The sequence below is a fragment of the Watersipora subatra genome, chromosome 7, assembly GCF_963576615.1.
Source record: "Watersipora subatra chromosome 7, tzWatSuba1.1, whole genome shotgun sequence".
Taxonomy (NCBI): Eukaryota; Metazoa; Bryozoa; class Gymnolaemata; order Cheilostomatida; family Watersiporidae; genus Watersipora; species Watersipora subatra.
Genome location: NC_088714.1, coordinates 49605284 through 49621104, shown reverse-complemented (window position 1 = coordinate 49621104; position 15821 = coordinate 49605284). Strand labels below are relative to the sequence as shown.

At 32.2% G+C, this 15821-nt stretch overlaps 1 protein-coding gene across 1 annotated transcript in view; it reads left to right on the top strand.

Annotated features, from left to right (window-relative positions):
• Positions 1–15821, top strand: part of LOC137399443 (tectonin beta-propeller repeat-containing protein 2-like) — a 170952-nt gene that overhangs the window by 93027 nt on the left and 62104 nt on the right. Inside the window, exons 23-24 of the mRNA XM_068085562.1 lie at positions 863–1017; positions 3868–4019. Of these exons, the coding sequence (XP_067941663.1) occupies positions 863–1017; positions 3868–4019 (307 nt within the window). The remainder of the gene's footprint in view (positions 1–862; positions 1018–3867; positions 4020–15821) is intronic.

The window sequence follows — 15821 nt, the reverse complement described above, 5'->3', positions numbered from 1 at the left end:
GTTCAGGTTTTGGTACACGGATCCGTCGAGTAGAGTGGACCAAAACTCAGTCTATTGGGCTCTGCACTCTAAGCACTGTTTCACAACCCGCCTGTTAACGCTGCGAACCCGGATATCTGTCGATAGAAAATAGTAAAAAATAATTAATAAATTGAATGGAAGTTGTCTGATGTTTGGAAATTTTAAACGTAAAACCCGAATCAACCAACTCAATACCCGAAAACCCGTTGGCCAAGAAGTACTCGTGCCCAAAACTACCAGCTACCCGATACTCGAAAAACTCTAACGGAAGAAGTCGAGTCTTAACTTGTTGGCCAAAAAGTACTTGTTCCCAGCACTAATAGTTACTGTTTGTATGCCGCAATAACTGGGCATCTGCTATAAAACAAACACATTTGGTGTAAACTAAAAGGTCTTTGTCATTCAATAGTCAGCGATAGAGTAAGTGGCGTAGTTGAAAGTAGCATATTGATGAAAACTCATGCACTGTGTACTCCATTGAACAATAGATATTCTTAGATACTTCATCTGAAGGCCATTACACAATTTTTCATATAGTAATGGATCTTCTCGGCTGTTTCGGGTCAGAAAGTTTGTTTGTACTCAAGGATAATAGTGTGATTTTCAGCCATTGTTCAAAGCGCTAAAACTTTCATTTTACTCTTGTCATTGTTTAGTAAAACAACAATTTGTTATTCATAATTCTTTACCTCAGCATTTAATTAGTTAATCGATAGACTTCCGTGTTTTCTATTAAGATTGTTTTTGAATATTATGCAATGATTGCTGTAGATCTCCCATTGAAGATCCGTATCTGGAGATATCTTGGAATGCGCACACTATTTTCACTTGCGTGTTGTAGTTCCCACAACTTGAAAATTGGACAAATTCATTCTTGCTCCTTATCACTGTGGTTGATACTCATGGATGGATCTGTCTACTATAGCACTGACATCGCCAGTTCGGATTCAGTTAAACTCGGGCTGACTTGGAGAGAACTTAATGGCTTTCAATTTGGTATGGGTATAGCCTGAAACATGTACCTGCAGCCATGATAATAGATAGAAGTTTGCCATTGAGCTAACTTACTTTCCTGTAAATTAGTCTGTAGAAAGGTGAATACAGGTTATAAGTTGGAATCGTTGGCTGGATTTGTAGGCAAAAAAATTAATAATTTTTTTTAAATGCATTCACCATTACCTAACAAATTAATATTATAATATAAACCTCATTGTTTGCCTCTTTGTCTAACCTTATGTCTGGCTATAGTAATTAAAATCTAGCATTGAAAAATCCACACGGCACTGGAGTTGATCTCAGCACTTCCAGATATAAAGGCGGCGAACTTAACCACTGAGGTACACAGAAATACAATGGATCTATTAGGAAAATAGTCATTACATTGGTTAAGATACTCACACTTAAACACTTATGAACTTAAAAATTAGGTGTTTCAAGGTCATCACTGTGATTTTGTTTTATGAAATCAATAATTTTGTTTGTGCCCAGAACTTTTATTTATTTTGCTGAGATTGTTAGGCCTTTATAGCCGAGAACAGCCTGTTGACTGAACAGCATATAATTGAATATACCCAGCTAAAATACCTATAGGCATATTTGGGACACCTATATGGATATTAATCTCCGACACGCATACCTCTATGACTAGTACAATTGATTATACAAACAGTGTTTACACTGTTTGTATAATCAATTGAGCTTTGGTAGACTATAAATAATAGGAAAATTCAAATTGCTAAATGAAGTAAAATATTCTATAAAAAGCTTTTCTACTACGTTTTGCTTATTTAATTTTACATTGGCAAATAATATAAATCCACTCTCAAACACTCCATTCGCATTGGTACATTGATGTCGAACCGTTTGTTCAAGCTCGTTTGCAGCCTATGACAGGCCTACGTCTACTACTATAATGGCCACATGCAAACCCCATCAATTTAGTATTGTTTTCAGACAACATCCTGTATAAATGAGACTTTACTCAATGGAATAATTAGGTAACAGCTTGCATTAAAATATTCATTGCGTGTAGAATGTTGATTGATGTCTTTTACTGGTGGCTTCTGGGATTGAATTTGGCAATTGTCTATAGTATAGCTCTTGTGTGTATATTGTGTTTATGATAGATATATTCACTTCAAATTCCAAGCTAGATAAAGTAGCGCATAAAAAATTCAAAGGTTCGTAAATTAAGTTGATTGGATTGTATAATTTTGGCTTGATATGGAAGTCAAACAACAAGTTCCTTTTAGATCTACTGTAAAACCTCTATTTGAACTCCATGGCGCTTTATTTTTCAACCCTCTTCCTATAGTGACGTTTAATTAGAGGTGGCGTTCAAATACAGGGTTGCGCTGTATTTTTTGATAAGCTCCGTAGAATTTTGGTAAGATAAATTCAACCCTTTCATGGGCGAAGCGATGCTAATGTCGCCTATATTGTGCACTCTACTTCGGGTAGATGGAAGTTAATGCCGTCAGCCTCAGAATTTTTGCCAAGCCGTTTTTCATTTACGCCAAATTTGGGCTAAAATTTTCATTTCGATTAAGTAGCTACTTCGAGTACAAAATATTAGAATGTTTTACGTTATGGTTTCCGTTAAGCGAAGTGGTGTTGCTTTTAACTTTCTACCACTGAACGGAGCAGCCGTGTTCTAGTGGTTAGTGCACTGGTATATAATCGGTACATCAGTGGTTCGAGTTGCAGAAGGATCATTGGTGGTGTTAAGAAGGGCATCTAGTCCCAATTGCTCTTGTGCCAAATCCTGTAGGCAGAAGCTCACAGTATATCTAGATGCAGGATAAATCTGGTCTGGAATAAAATGCCATACATGCAGCAGAGAGGGAATAAATCATTGATAATTAAATTTTAAAAAATGAAAAAAGGATCAAAGTTTAAAAAAAAATTGGAGTTTAATATTTGGAGTGAGAAAACGGACATTACGTTTTTAAGTTTTAAAGACGTTTTTAACATTTTAATGTGAGAATACGCTATAATAACAACAGCTATTACACTGTACAGTGTTACTGAAGCGTATTCTCATTGGTCATCAAAATGTTTTAGTCGTCAGGTAAGATTGTAAACCACAATATTGACGAATCTGAAACAACGAATAGGATTTAGACCTTACTGACTTTGAATCAGAGTGTAGTTCTGATGATTGTGATGATTGATCTCAGGTACACCATCACTAAAATCATGACAATCACTACAAGAACAACGAAAAAATTAATTGTTATTGATGTAACCGAGTCATTATTAGCAATATTTTGTGGACATTTTTCGACTGATCACTTTCCATTTTGGATTTGTAAATATCAAAAAATGTCAAAGTGGCAGGCAACTAAAGGTGCAGCTCAATTAAAGGGTTGTAATTTTCAACCTTTCTTCTATAGTGGCGTTCTATTAGAGACTGCATTCAAATAGAGGTTTTACGGTAATTAACTAGTTAATATGTAGTTGAATTGAAATATGCTACTGATAACATTGTTATATCTTGGTCTTTATGGAGACAAACCTTCCTTCCTACAACAGCAAAGTACGCTTCTTCATTGAAATATCATTTTTTGCTTCTATTGAAGATTTTCAAGCATTTTAGTAAAAATGCGCATTTACGTTAAAAATATCATCACCTTGATATGCGGTGAAGGGCGATGCTAGACTGACATTTCCTGACAGGTTTGGGTAGGTGCTCTTACTTTGTTTGGTTCTTTGCTTGTTTGGCTCTGAGTTCATATGGTCTGTTTGCGCTAGCACCTACTATGATCGCTTGGTTGATGAAGTGTCAACAATCAACAGTGGGCTGTAAATGAAATTTGCTTTCTCTGAATCATTGGTCATTTTTAGCTCAGCAGAGTGTCAAATCATTATCGATTGGTCAGGAATCAGCCTGGGCAGTAGACGTGAGTGGCACCGCCTTCCTCTCAATGGGGATCAATATTAAAAAACAGTCAGAAGGCATGAACCCAGCATGGATTCCTGTGGATGAAGTTGCAAAGGTACATGATTATGGTCATTGTACTTGGTGGGTGATCCCAAAGCCTAACAAGTTGGGGTAGCCTGGTGGGTGATCCCAAAGCCTAACGTATTTGGGTAGCCTGGTGGGTGATCTCAAAGCCTATAAGGCGGGGTTAGCTGGATGGGCACCAGACTTCTTGAGATCCATGGCTTTAAAACTATTTTTATTATGAAAAAAACTTATTTTAATTATTTGAAGACAAATGAAAAAGTTACAAAATTTTCTGAAAAAAATGAAAAGCTCGACATCGTGGCAAATTTTATTAAAATTTTTGCATTGTTCTCAATTTTTTCAAATTAAGAACAATGCAAATCAAAGTTTGACAGTATAGCAGCTAATAAGGTGGCAAAAGTGGTTGCAATGGATAGCAACATAAACTAACATCAATTATAGTGAAAGCTGAATTCATTTAAATGAATATCAGTCAAGATGAAACAACCATTACAATCTTCAACTAGTAACTCCTCCGCTCATCTTTTGAACTTATGATGCTCAATCTCAGTGCATCTGTTATTCATTTCATAGCTGCAAAATAACATGATCGTTTGCTAAAGTACAATCGAGCTTCGACTTACAAGAGTATCTCTCTGTATATATAAATGTTGGGATATGTACATGCGGCATAAAATTTCAGTAAATATTCGTTTCAGTGTTCAAAGTAATTTGCATTAAGCGACTTCCAAATTTTTTGGAAAAGTTGAGAAAATTGATAAAAATTATGATGAAATGTAGAAATAGCAAAAATTTAATAAATGAAGTTAATATAAATTATACTTAAGCTAGAGTAAGATGCAACACATATTTCCATCATTTCTCGACTATTGAACTTTTGTTTGTGTATCTCAAAAAGGCCCTAACATGAGAGCCTTCTTTTTACTGTTTATTACTTTATTATTTTATTTTAATTAATATAGTTTAGGTTTTACGTTTAGTTTATTTACAAAGTTTGCTATGCATTTGTTTCAGCACTATATCTAATTACTAGAAGTATTTATCACTGGTTTGGGTCTAGATAATATGAACACGATATATATTTAGTATGAACACGATATATATTTAGTATGAACACGATTTATATTTAGTATGAACACTATATATATTTAGTATGAACACGTGTTGTATTTAGTATGAACACGTGTTATATTTAGTATGAACACGTGTTATATTTAGTATGAACATGTGTTATATTTAGTATGAACACTATATATATTTAGTATGAACACTGTATATGTTTAGTATGAACACTAAATATATTTAGTATGAACACTATATATATTCAGTATGAACATTGTATATATTTAGTATGAACACTATATATATTTAGTATGAACATTGTATATATTTAGTATGAACACTATATATATTCAGTATGAACATTGTATATATTTAGTATGAACACTATATATATTTAGTATGAACACTATATATATTCAGTATGAACATTGTATATATTTAGTATTAACACTATATATATTTAGTATGAACATTGTATATATTTAGTATGAACACTATATATATTTAGTATGAACACTATATATATTCAGTATGAACATTGTATATATTTAGTATGAACACTATATATATTTAGTATGAACACTATATATATTCAGTATGAACATTGTATATATTTAGTATGAACACTATATATATTTAGTATGAACATTGTATATATTTAGTATGAACACTATATATATCCAGTATGAACATTGTATATATTTAGTATGAACACTATATATATTTAGTATGAACACTATATATATTCAGTATGAACATTGTATATATTTAGTATGAACACTATATATATTTAGTATGAACACTATATATATTCAGTATGAACATTGTATATATTTAGTATGAACACTATATATATATTTAGTATGAACACTATATATATTCAGTATGAACATTGTATATATTTAGTAAGATCACGGTATATATTTAGTATAAACATTTTATATATTAGTAGGAGCACGATATGTATTTAATTTTTTCTAAATATATATTTTTATATGTATGACTGGATCGAGTAAATCAAAGTACAATACATTTTTAATTGAATTATCTGCTTCGATGTAGGATGGCTTTGACTAGGATTAGGTTGGTATGTCACGGTTTGACTGTATTGAGATTATCTCAGTGAAATTTTTTGTACTGATCATCTCTCAAAATAGTTTCTATTGGTTGCAAAATTTCAACTCTTTATTAAGTATTATGAGACCAAACAATAAATCTATTTACCACTGCATGTTTTGACGGGTGTTAAAGTTAATTTTTGCAACACCCAAAGCTGTATTACGCGGTCTGCTTGATATAGGGTTGTACCAGCCGCAGCAAGGTTCAGCCAGATATACTGTAGTGAAAAACATCATTACTGATTTTCTCCTGGCTGGCACAACTTTATTTTTAATTAAAAAGAATAAATTGATTACGGTTGTCTAAATATAATATCTGATGCTTTAAATGGTTAAAATTATGAATTGTTGCTGATATGCTACTGTGGGTTATCATGGTTGAGGTACAAGTCTAAATACATGCATGGGGTAGAGGAGGTGTCATCCTTTAGTTAGCATGATAATGCATGCGATCTGTAAGTTTGCTTGTCATCCATTGGCTAACAAATACCAACGAGTGATTGAGAAGGAAAAGTATTACCGATAGCTCCTGTTTGTCTGCACGCTTCATGGAATAAGAATAGAGTGATATATTACTATCATATGAATACATGTTATAAGGAGAAGAGAGTGTCATATTACTACCATATGAATACATGTTATAAGGAGTAGAGAGTGATATATTACTATCATATGAATACATGTTATAAGGAGTAGAGAGTGATATATTACTATCATATGAATACATGTTTGAAGGAGTAGAAAGTGATATATTACTATCATATGAATACATGTTGTAAAGAGTAGAGAGTGATATATTACTATCATATGAATACATGTTATAAGGAGTAGAGAGTGATGTATTAATATCATATGATTACATGTTATAAGGAGTAGAGAGTGATATATTACTATCATATGAATACATGTTATAAGGAGTAGAGAGTGATATATTACTATCATATGAATACATCTTATAAGGAGTAGAGAGTGATATATAACTATCATATGAATACGTCTTATATAAGGAGTAGAGAGTGATATATTACTATTATATGAATACATGTTATAAGGAGTAGAGAGTGATATGTTACTATCATATGAATACATCTTATAAGGAGTAGAGAGTGATATGTTACTATCATATGAATACATCTTATAAGGAGTAGAGAGTGATATGTTACTATCATATGAATACATGTTATAAGGAGAAGAGAGTGATATATTAATATCATATGAATACATGTTATAAGGAGTAGAGAGTGATATATTACTATCATATGAATACATGTTATAAGGAGTAGAGAGTGATATATTACTATCATATGAATACATGTTATAAGGAGTAGAGAGTGATATATTACTATCATATGAATACATCTTATAAGGAGTAGAGAGTGATATATAACTATCATATGAATACGTCTTATATAAGGAGTAGAGAGTGATATATTACTATTATATGAATACATGTTATAAGGAGTAGAGAGTGATATGTTACTATCATATGAATACATTTTATAAGGAGTAGAGAGTGATATGTTACTATCATATGAATACATGTTATAAGGAGAAGAGAGTGATATATTAATATCATATGAATACATGTTATAAGGAGTAGAGAGTGATATATTACTATCATATGAATACATGTTATGAGGAGTAGAGAGTGATATATTACTATCATATGAATACATCTTATAAGGAGTAGAGAGTGATATATTACTATCATATGAATACATGTTATAAGGAGTACAGAGTGATATATTACTATCATATGAATACATGTTATAAGGAGTAGAGAGTGATATATTACTATCATATGAATACATGTTATAAGGAGTAGAGAGTGATATATTACTATCATATGAATACATCTTATAAGGAGTAGAGAGTGATATATAACTATCATATGAATACGTCTTATATAAGGAGTAGAGAGTGATATATTACTATTATATGAATACATGTTATAAGGAGTAGAGAGTGATATGTTACTATCATATGAATACATCTTATAAGGAGTAGAGAGTGATATGTTACTATCATATGAATACATGTTATAAGGAGAAGAGAGTGATATATTAATATCATATGAATACATGTTATAAGGAGTAGAGAGTGATATATTACTATCATATGAATACATGTTATGAGGAGTAGAGAGTGATATATTACTATCATATGAATACATCTTATAAGGAGTAGAGAGTGATATATTACTATCATATGAATACATGTTATAAGGAGTAGAGAGTGATATATTACTATCATATGAATACATGTTATGAGGAGAGTGATATATTACTATCATATGAATACATGTTATAAGGAGTAGAGAGTGATATGTTACTATCATATGAATACATCTTATAAGGAGTAGAGAGTGATATGTTACTATCATATGAATACATGTTATAAGGAGAAGAGAGTGATATATTAATATCATATGAATACATGTTATAAGGAGTAGAGAGTGATATATTACTATCATATGAATACATGTTATAAGGAGTAGAGAGTGATATATTACTATCATATGAATACATGTTATAAGGAGTAGAGAGTGATATATTACTATCATATGAATACATCTTATAAGGAGTAGAGAGTGATATATAACTATCATATGAATACGTCTTATATAAGGAGTAGAGAGTGATATATTACTATTATATGAATACATGTTATAAGGAGTAGAGAGTGATATGTTACTATCATATGAATACATCTTATAAGGAGTAGAGAGTGATATGTTACTATCATATGAATACATGTTATAAGGAGAAGAGAGTGATATATTAATATCATATGAATACATGTTATAAGGAGTAGAGAGTGATATATTACTATCATATGAATACATGTTATGAGGAGTAGAGAGTGATATATTACTATCATATGAATACATCTTATAAGGAGTAGAGAGTGATATATTACTATCATATGAATACATGTTATAAGAAGTAGAGAGTGATATATTACTATCATATGAATACATGTTATGAGGAGAGTGATATATTACTATCATATAATACATGTTATAAGGAGTAGAGAGTGATATGTTACTATCATATGAATACATCTTATAAGGAGTAGAGAGTGATATGTTACTATCATATGAATACATGTTATAAGGAGAAGAGAGTGATATATTAATATCATATGAATACATGTTATAAGGAGTAGAGAGTGATATATTACTATCATATGAATACATGTTATGAGGAGTAGAGAGTGATATATTACTATCATATGAATACATCTTATAAGGAGTAGAGAGTGATATATTACTATCATATGAATACATGTTATAAGGAGTAGAGAGTGATATATTACTATCATATGAATACATGTTATGAGGAGAGTGATATATTACTATCATATGAATACATGTTATAAGGAGTAGAGAGTGATATATTACTATCATATGAATACATGTTATGAGGAGTAGAGAGTGATATATTACTATCATATGAATACATGTTATAAGGCGTAGAGAGTGATATATTACTATCATATGAGTACATGTTATAAGGAGTAGAAAGTGATATATTACTATCATATGAATACATGTTATTAGGTGTAGAGAATAATTGTTCATATATTTGTCTGATTGCATAGTCCTGCGTTTCCTGGAATGCTTATACCCTGCTCTAGCTCAGGATGTCTGTATTGTCTCCACCTGAACAATTTATTTTTATTGATCTTGGCTTAGGAGATTGATCACTTCGCTGTTCTAATGCTGATTAGTAATAATTGTAACCACGCTATTGTTTCGCTTAAAGAATCTAATGAAATGGTTGGCTACCAAACTCACTCGATCTCTTGCGATATGCAAAACGATTTTGCTGTAACAATCACTATTTCATCAAATGTAATGAAGTGGTTAGCCGTGCCACACGGCTAGAAACAGCGCAAGCTAGTGCCTGCGGTTACCGAGCAGAATTAACATTCTCTAGTTGAAAACTAATTATTCACCATTTTTCTGAAGTTAATTACCTGAGCTTTGATGAATTTCTAACATTTGCTGAATTATACAGCCCTATAAATATGTAACGAAATCTCCTTTGATTGTGCAAGACCTTTACCAGGGTAGTTTACTATCTCTAGTGATTAGTTCTGAAAAGCTGGCTGTACACATTAGAGCTAACACTGTCTAGCTATTTACACTCGAGTGTCGTCTCCTTTTTCTAAAATTTCCTCAATTTCGTCAGTACGTTCTTGCATGATAACAAGTTTGGATGAATGCATATTTTGAGTTGAGAGACTTCAGCAGAAATTCATTTGAAAGTTTTAAAACTATAATCTTTATCATAATGGAGTGTTTTATATTGTATTACTTGATAAACAATAGGAAATGAACTCTCCCATCCTTTTGCGGTCAATTGAAGTTGAATCTTTTTAACTGGGAGCAGATAACTCTACAGTGACACCCGTTCTACTACTCATCAGGAGCATAATGCTGAATATTTACCAAAGCATATGTCATATTTTCTATTCACATTACTTTTTACAAATTCTTCTTACCAGACAATTAAAAATAATTACGGCTTGTTTAGAGTTGTCTCCTCCTGGCTATCTAAATAAAGCTGTGGTGTCCTTAAAATTTATTCTAGTTAAAGCAAATGCCTTTGCTGGAACACTGGCATTCTTCTCTCTGCCAGCTTTTCATGTTTTCAGATATTTTTTGGGAAATTATGTTGCTGGTAGCTCCGGACTAAGTGCGAATGCTTAAACACGGTTAGGTGCTGATCTTTGCTTTCAAATAACATTTAGTAAGTTTCCATACAATGTTATATCTTATCAGGAGTACATACAGCACATTTTACACATATAACAAATATAACACATCTGCGCATGATATAGGGGTGCGTAGCGACACTCCCCCATATGGGCTGCAATGCCATCATGGAAACAGCCGTGTCGCTCTCATTCCGTCGTGATTCAGTGTCGCTGTTTGGAAGCGAACACTCATGCAGTGAACCATCTTTGTTCCAAGGAAATGTCCTTAGCGACCAATGGTGACCTTGACCTTGTGAGCTCGCATCGGTCTTGCTTTTCCGTTGCTTCATATGTAAAAATTTTGTTGTTGAAACACTAATCTATCTGTTTTCACTTCAAACCTCTTGAAGATACACCCTTGACATAAAGCGTCGCACAACCATTGCTCCACTATTGCATCGTATAGCAACATTGATGCATTGTCGTACCGGCATAGTGTTTCATCACTGGCGGACCCAGGTGTCATATCGATATCGCTGTATGGAAACATAGCAATTGTTAATCCTTGTAAAACAGCAATTTGTTGCACAGAGAAAATATTTATGAATTGCTTTTATCGAGGAATTTTAGAACCATTTTGATCTTATTCTAGTGAATTGGCCAATTCAAGCATATTTATAAAATTGCATTTTGAGTATATATATATACAGTGAAACATGGATAACCCGCTCACTTATAGCTCGAACACATCGTTAATTCAAACGGTTTCTTTGGTCCATTCCCACGTAATGATAAATTGCTATAGATAACTCGAATTCAACACTGTTAACTCGAACTGTTTTTTTCCCAATGGCTACCGAAACGGTTGTTATCGCTTTAGAAAATCGCTTTATTCCAAGCCATAGAGGTAAACCTCAACTTTTCGTAATTCATAAGCGTCGTTATTACCACCATCGGCAAAATATTTTTGTCAACGACTTTTCAAAAGGTTTGGTGAAATTTGATTTATACCAAACATCCGCTTATATTAGCGATATTATATTAGCGATCGCCCTTCGGAAGCAGGCGTAAAGTGAGGTAATCTTTGCATAAACTTCAAGAAAAATTGGCAGAATTGATCGTGGGTAAAAGGCTCAAAAGAAAAAGATGTCTTTTCTTTTGAGCATTTCAACAATGATCAAGTTTTGCCAATGTCAGTCTAAAAACGTCCTGGCAATAACATCACCTCAAACAACAAACCAATCTCAAGTGATAGAAAAATCTCTATACTTTTTGATAAAAACGTTTTAAACTTTACATTAGAAGCATTTAATTTGAAACAAGCCATTTGTGCTTTTGATTTATATTATAGTTTGTATATGTACATGTATCTACTAATAAATAAGTAAATACATGGACTTGTGACAGTGCTCTGATAACTTGAACGCTTTGATAATTCGAACACTTTCGCTCGGTCCCGTGAAGTTCGGGTTATCCATGTTTGACTGTATATGTGTGTATATATATAGTATAAGGTCATTAGAATTATAAAATGTGTAGGTACGTGGCATCAGTTATTAGCCTGGCATTAAACTGTCATTACTGCCTTCATCTCAGACCAGGAACTTCTGTATCTTTCACTGCTTATTTTAAAATAGAGTTTTTAGAGATGACATCAAGAAAATTAGCATATTCAGTTGATCTATCAGATCCATATTAAATGTCTATTTAACATTTTTGCTGTGTAATCAATAACCACTGTTTTCTAATAAAAATTACTTCCAAAATATGTGAAAAATTGATGGCGCAATATAGCTCAACATATCCAGCGTCTGTGATTGTTATTTGTTAGCGATCAACTATCAAAGACACTAGATATGTGGAGCCATTCAATGGTGCAAAACTGCATGATTCGATAGTGCATTTTTGTCCCTCTCGATACTGACATTGGCTATTGCGTTCAAAATGCAACATATACCAACATCTACTGTTCTAGCTTTTAAACTTCATATCAAGAGAAAAGCGGTTTGTGCATTTCAAATAAATTTAAATAAAAAATAAAGCAACTGTGAAGGATTTAAAATGGAAAATAAGCGAGTAATGGATAGATAAAGCCTGTTCCACTACAATGATTACAATAAAAAAAGACATGATACTTATACAATTAATACGAACTGAGAAAACAATAAAAATTATAAATATGTTGAATAAAACGTAATAATACAACAATGCAATAATGTTGGATACAACGATACTGTCGATACTGGTACAAACATAAAAATGCGATATCAGTTGTTAGTGTTTACAGGTTTTAGCGACTGTTCTTGGGAAGAAATGGAAATTGAAACGTGTAATGGCACATTTGAAAATGACAAATTAAAAAAGGTAATTGTTATAAGGCTTTTGATAAACTTTCAAATGAAAAACTAATGCAAATGGCCAATTAATTAAATTAAATAAAATACATACTTGATAAAGATAGATAAGATAGTTTTGAATGGTAAAGACGGCTTAGTGTAGTTGATTAGCTCGTTGGTATGCAGACTTGGACATTCGGAGTTCAAATCCCCTGCGAAGCAGATTTTTCATTCCTCAAACTTTATCGCTATAGCCGGACAGACGAATGACAGACAAACATTGAGATATATATATATAGTATAGATTGTAATGACTAGATCTTTAACTAATCATCAAATCCTTACTGGCTGATAGAATTCAGGCTACTGAAACAATATGGATTATGTAAACAGCAAAACATTAATAATTAAACTAAAATGAATGTTTTCCAAGGCCATGGATGTGGTTTATGTCAATCTACTACCTGATCACTATGTTCACATTTGTTGGTAAGATATAACTACTGTTGAGGAAGAACTGCAGTCACAAATCTTAAAGAGAACCTCAAACCAACCATAAAGTTTCCTTCAAAAGATTAGCTTAGACAATTTTTTTGTAGTTATATCAGAAAGTATCGCTATTTTTTATCATTTGCGATTGTTTTTGATGTTTGAGGTAATCTGACTGCCAGGATTTTTCAAGATTAAAATTTATAAACTTTGATCGCGGATTAAAACACTCAGAAGAAAAATATGTGCCAAGTGATATCATTTGTTGTATCGTTGCTATAGTTGATATCCGCTATTGTGTTGAAGTTGCAACATTATTATTGCAACTCTATTTTGTCAGTCTCTTTGCAATTATAGATGTCATAATCACACTTTCGCTTCATCTCACCATTTTGATCGCAATCAAGTTTTATTGATTTTAATCTTGAAATATCCTGGCAACCAACCGCCTCAAACATGAAAACAATCGCAAATGATAGAAAAATACCAATATTTTCTGATAAAATATACTAAAAGTTTTGTGCAAGCTTATCTTTAATAGCTTGTCATGAGTTCTTTGTTATTAAAAACTATAAAAGATAAAAAAATTATTATACATATAGACTTTTGTATTATTTATATGCTACTATTATTGACACAATTCATATCTGTATATTATCGACGCTATTCATATCTATAAGGATAGCGACGTATTTAGGGCACAGTTGAGTACCTGAAGTAATCTCCATGCGATTGCAAGGAGGTCATCAGCTATGAAGTAGCATTATTTATCTTCTGCAAATTGTTTGCCTGGAAATATTAATGTTCATAATATTTGAGGCTGTGGACAAGTTTTGGTAGAATTAATTTTATATTCATAGAGTTAAGGTGTACAACGGGTCCAAACAGGGGCATTTTTAACCTCAACATTCATGCCTCCTCTACTCAAAACCATTAAACTAGTTAATGTTGATTTTTCCAATTAAGTATTTGACAGATTGTTTTTTTTAAATGTTTATGGTTTTTTTCGGCGTGAGTAGCTAGTGATCTTGTCTCGCCTTTTTGCTGATAAAAAAAGCTTTTCGATATTTCTGAAGCTTTTGTGAAGTGATCACATGACAGGAATTAAGATTAAAAGCTATAGTACAACATAATTTCCTTTGGTTTTTAGCATTGTAGTTCATTTAATTATATAAGCAATATTTGATTTTTGATTGGTTAAAAAATTTTGAGATTTATTTCAGATAAATGAATGTTCACTAACAAATCAGTCCACCGATTTCACTGCTTACAAAAACTTCCACCCAAACTCAGATAGTTATCATTTGGTTTTTGTTGATCAGAGTACTTGTAACACAATCATGTTATCAAAACCTGTTGGAAGCTTATTTCACACCATTTGCCAATAAAGTATTATGTTAATCAGTGTTTGCCTGTGATTCGGTGTGTCAAGCGATAGCTACTAAAATCTCGGAATGAAGAATCCGTATCGCAGAAGATTTGATCTCGGAACCTCCCGTTCACAAGGCAAAAACTAACCCATTGAACTACACGAGATGCAATAGATTTATTGGGCGATATTAGTCGCTATCTAGGTTAAAATACCCATAGCACTTTGCGTCATGGCGCAATGTCACTAAAGCTTGCTCTCACTGATATTATTAGTAAGTCAAATACTTACTCAAATTAGCCATTGGCAATGTGTCAGGCTAATGGCAAGTGACAGGCAACTACATTACCTGCCACTGTTTATAAGGTGTTTTTTAATACCTCTGCATTTTTCTAGTATATGTATATATGTGTTTTTTGTTATATAATGAGGAAATGCTGTCTGTGTGCCCATAAATAATAGATGAAAAAGACTAAAATGCTGCTGCCTTTTATGTCTTGGCCTGCTTCTCAGTTGTGGTTTCTTGCATACACATTTGCGTTTTGGTCTTGCTTCTCGGCAGTTTGTCGGATTTTTTTGGGAAGTTAGCTTTTCTTTTGACTTTTGTGTTTACATTGACATATATAATTTATTTGTCTTCTGTCAATCCAAAAACAGCGTAAAACCTAATTTGATGAGCTGATTGAATCTTTATGCTGTGAAGATTTTACATCTTTGATCATAATTTAAGAAAAAACTTGTCAAGTTGCGAA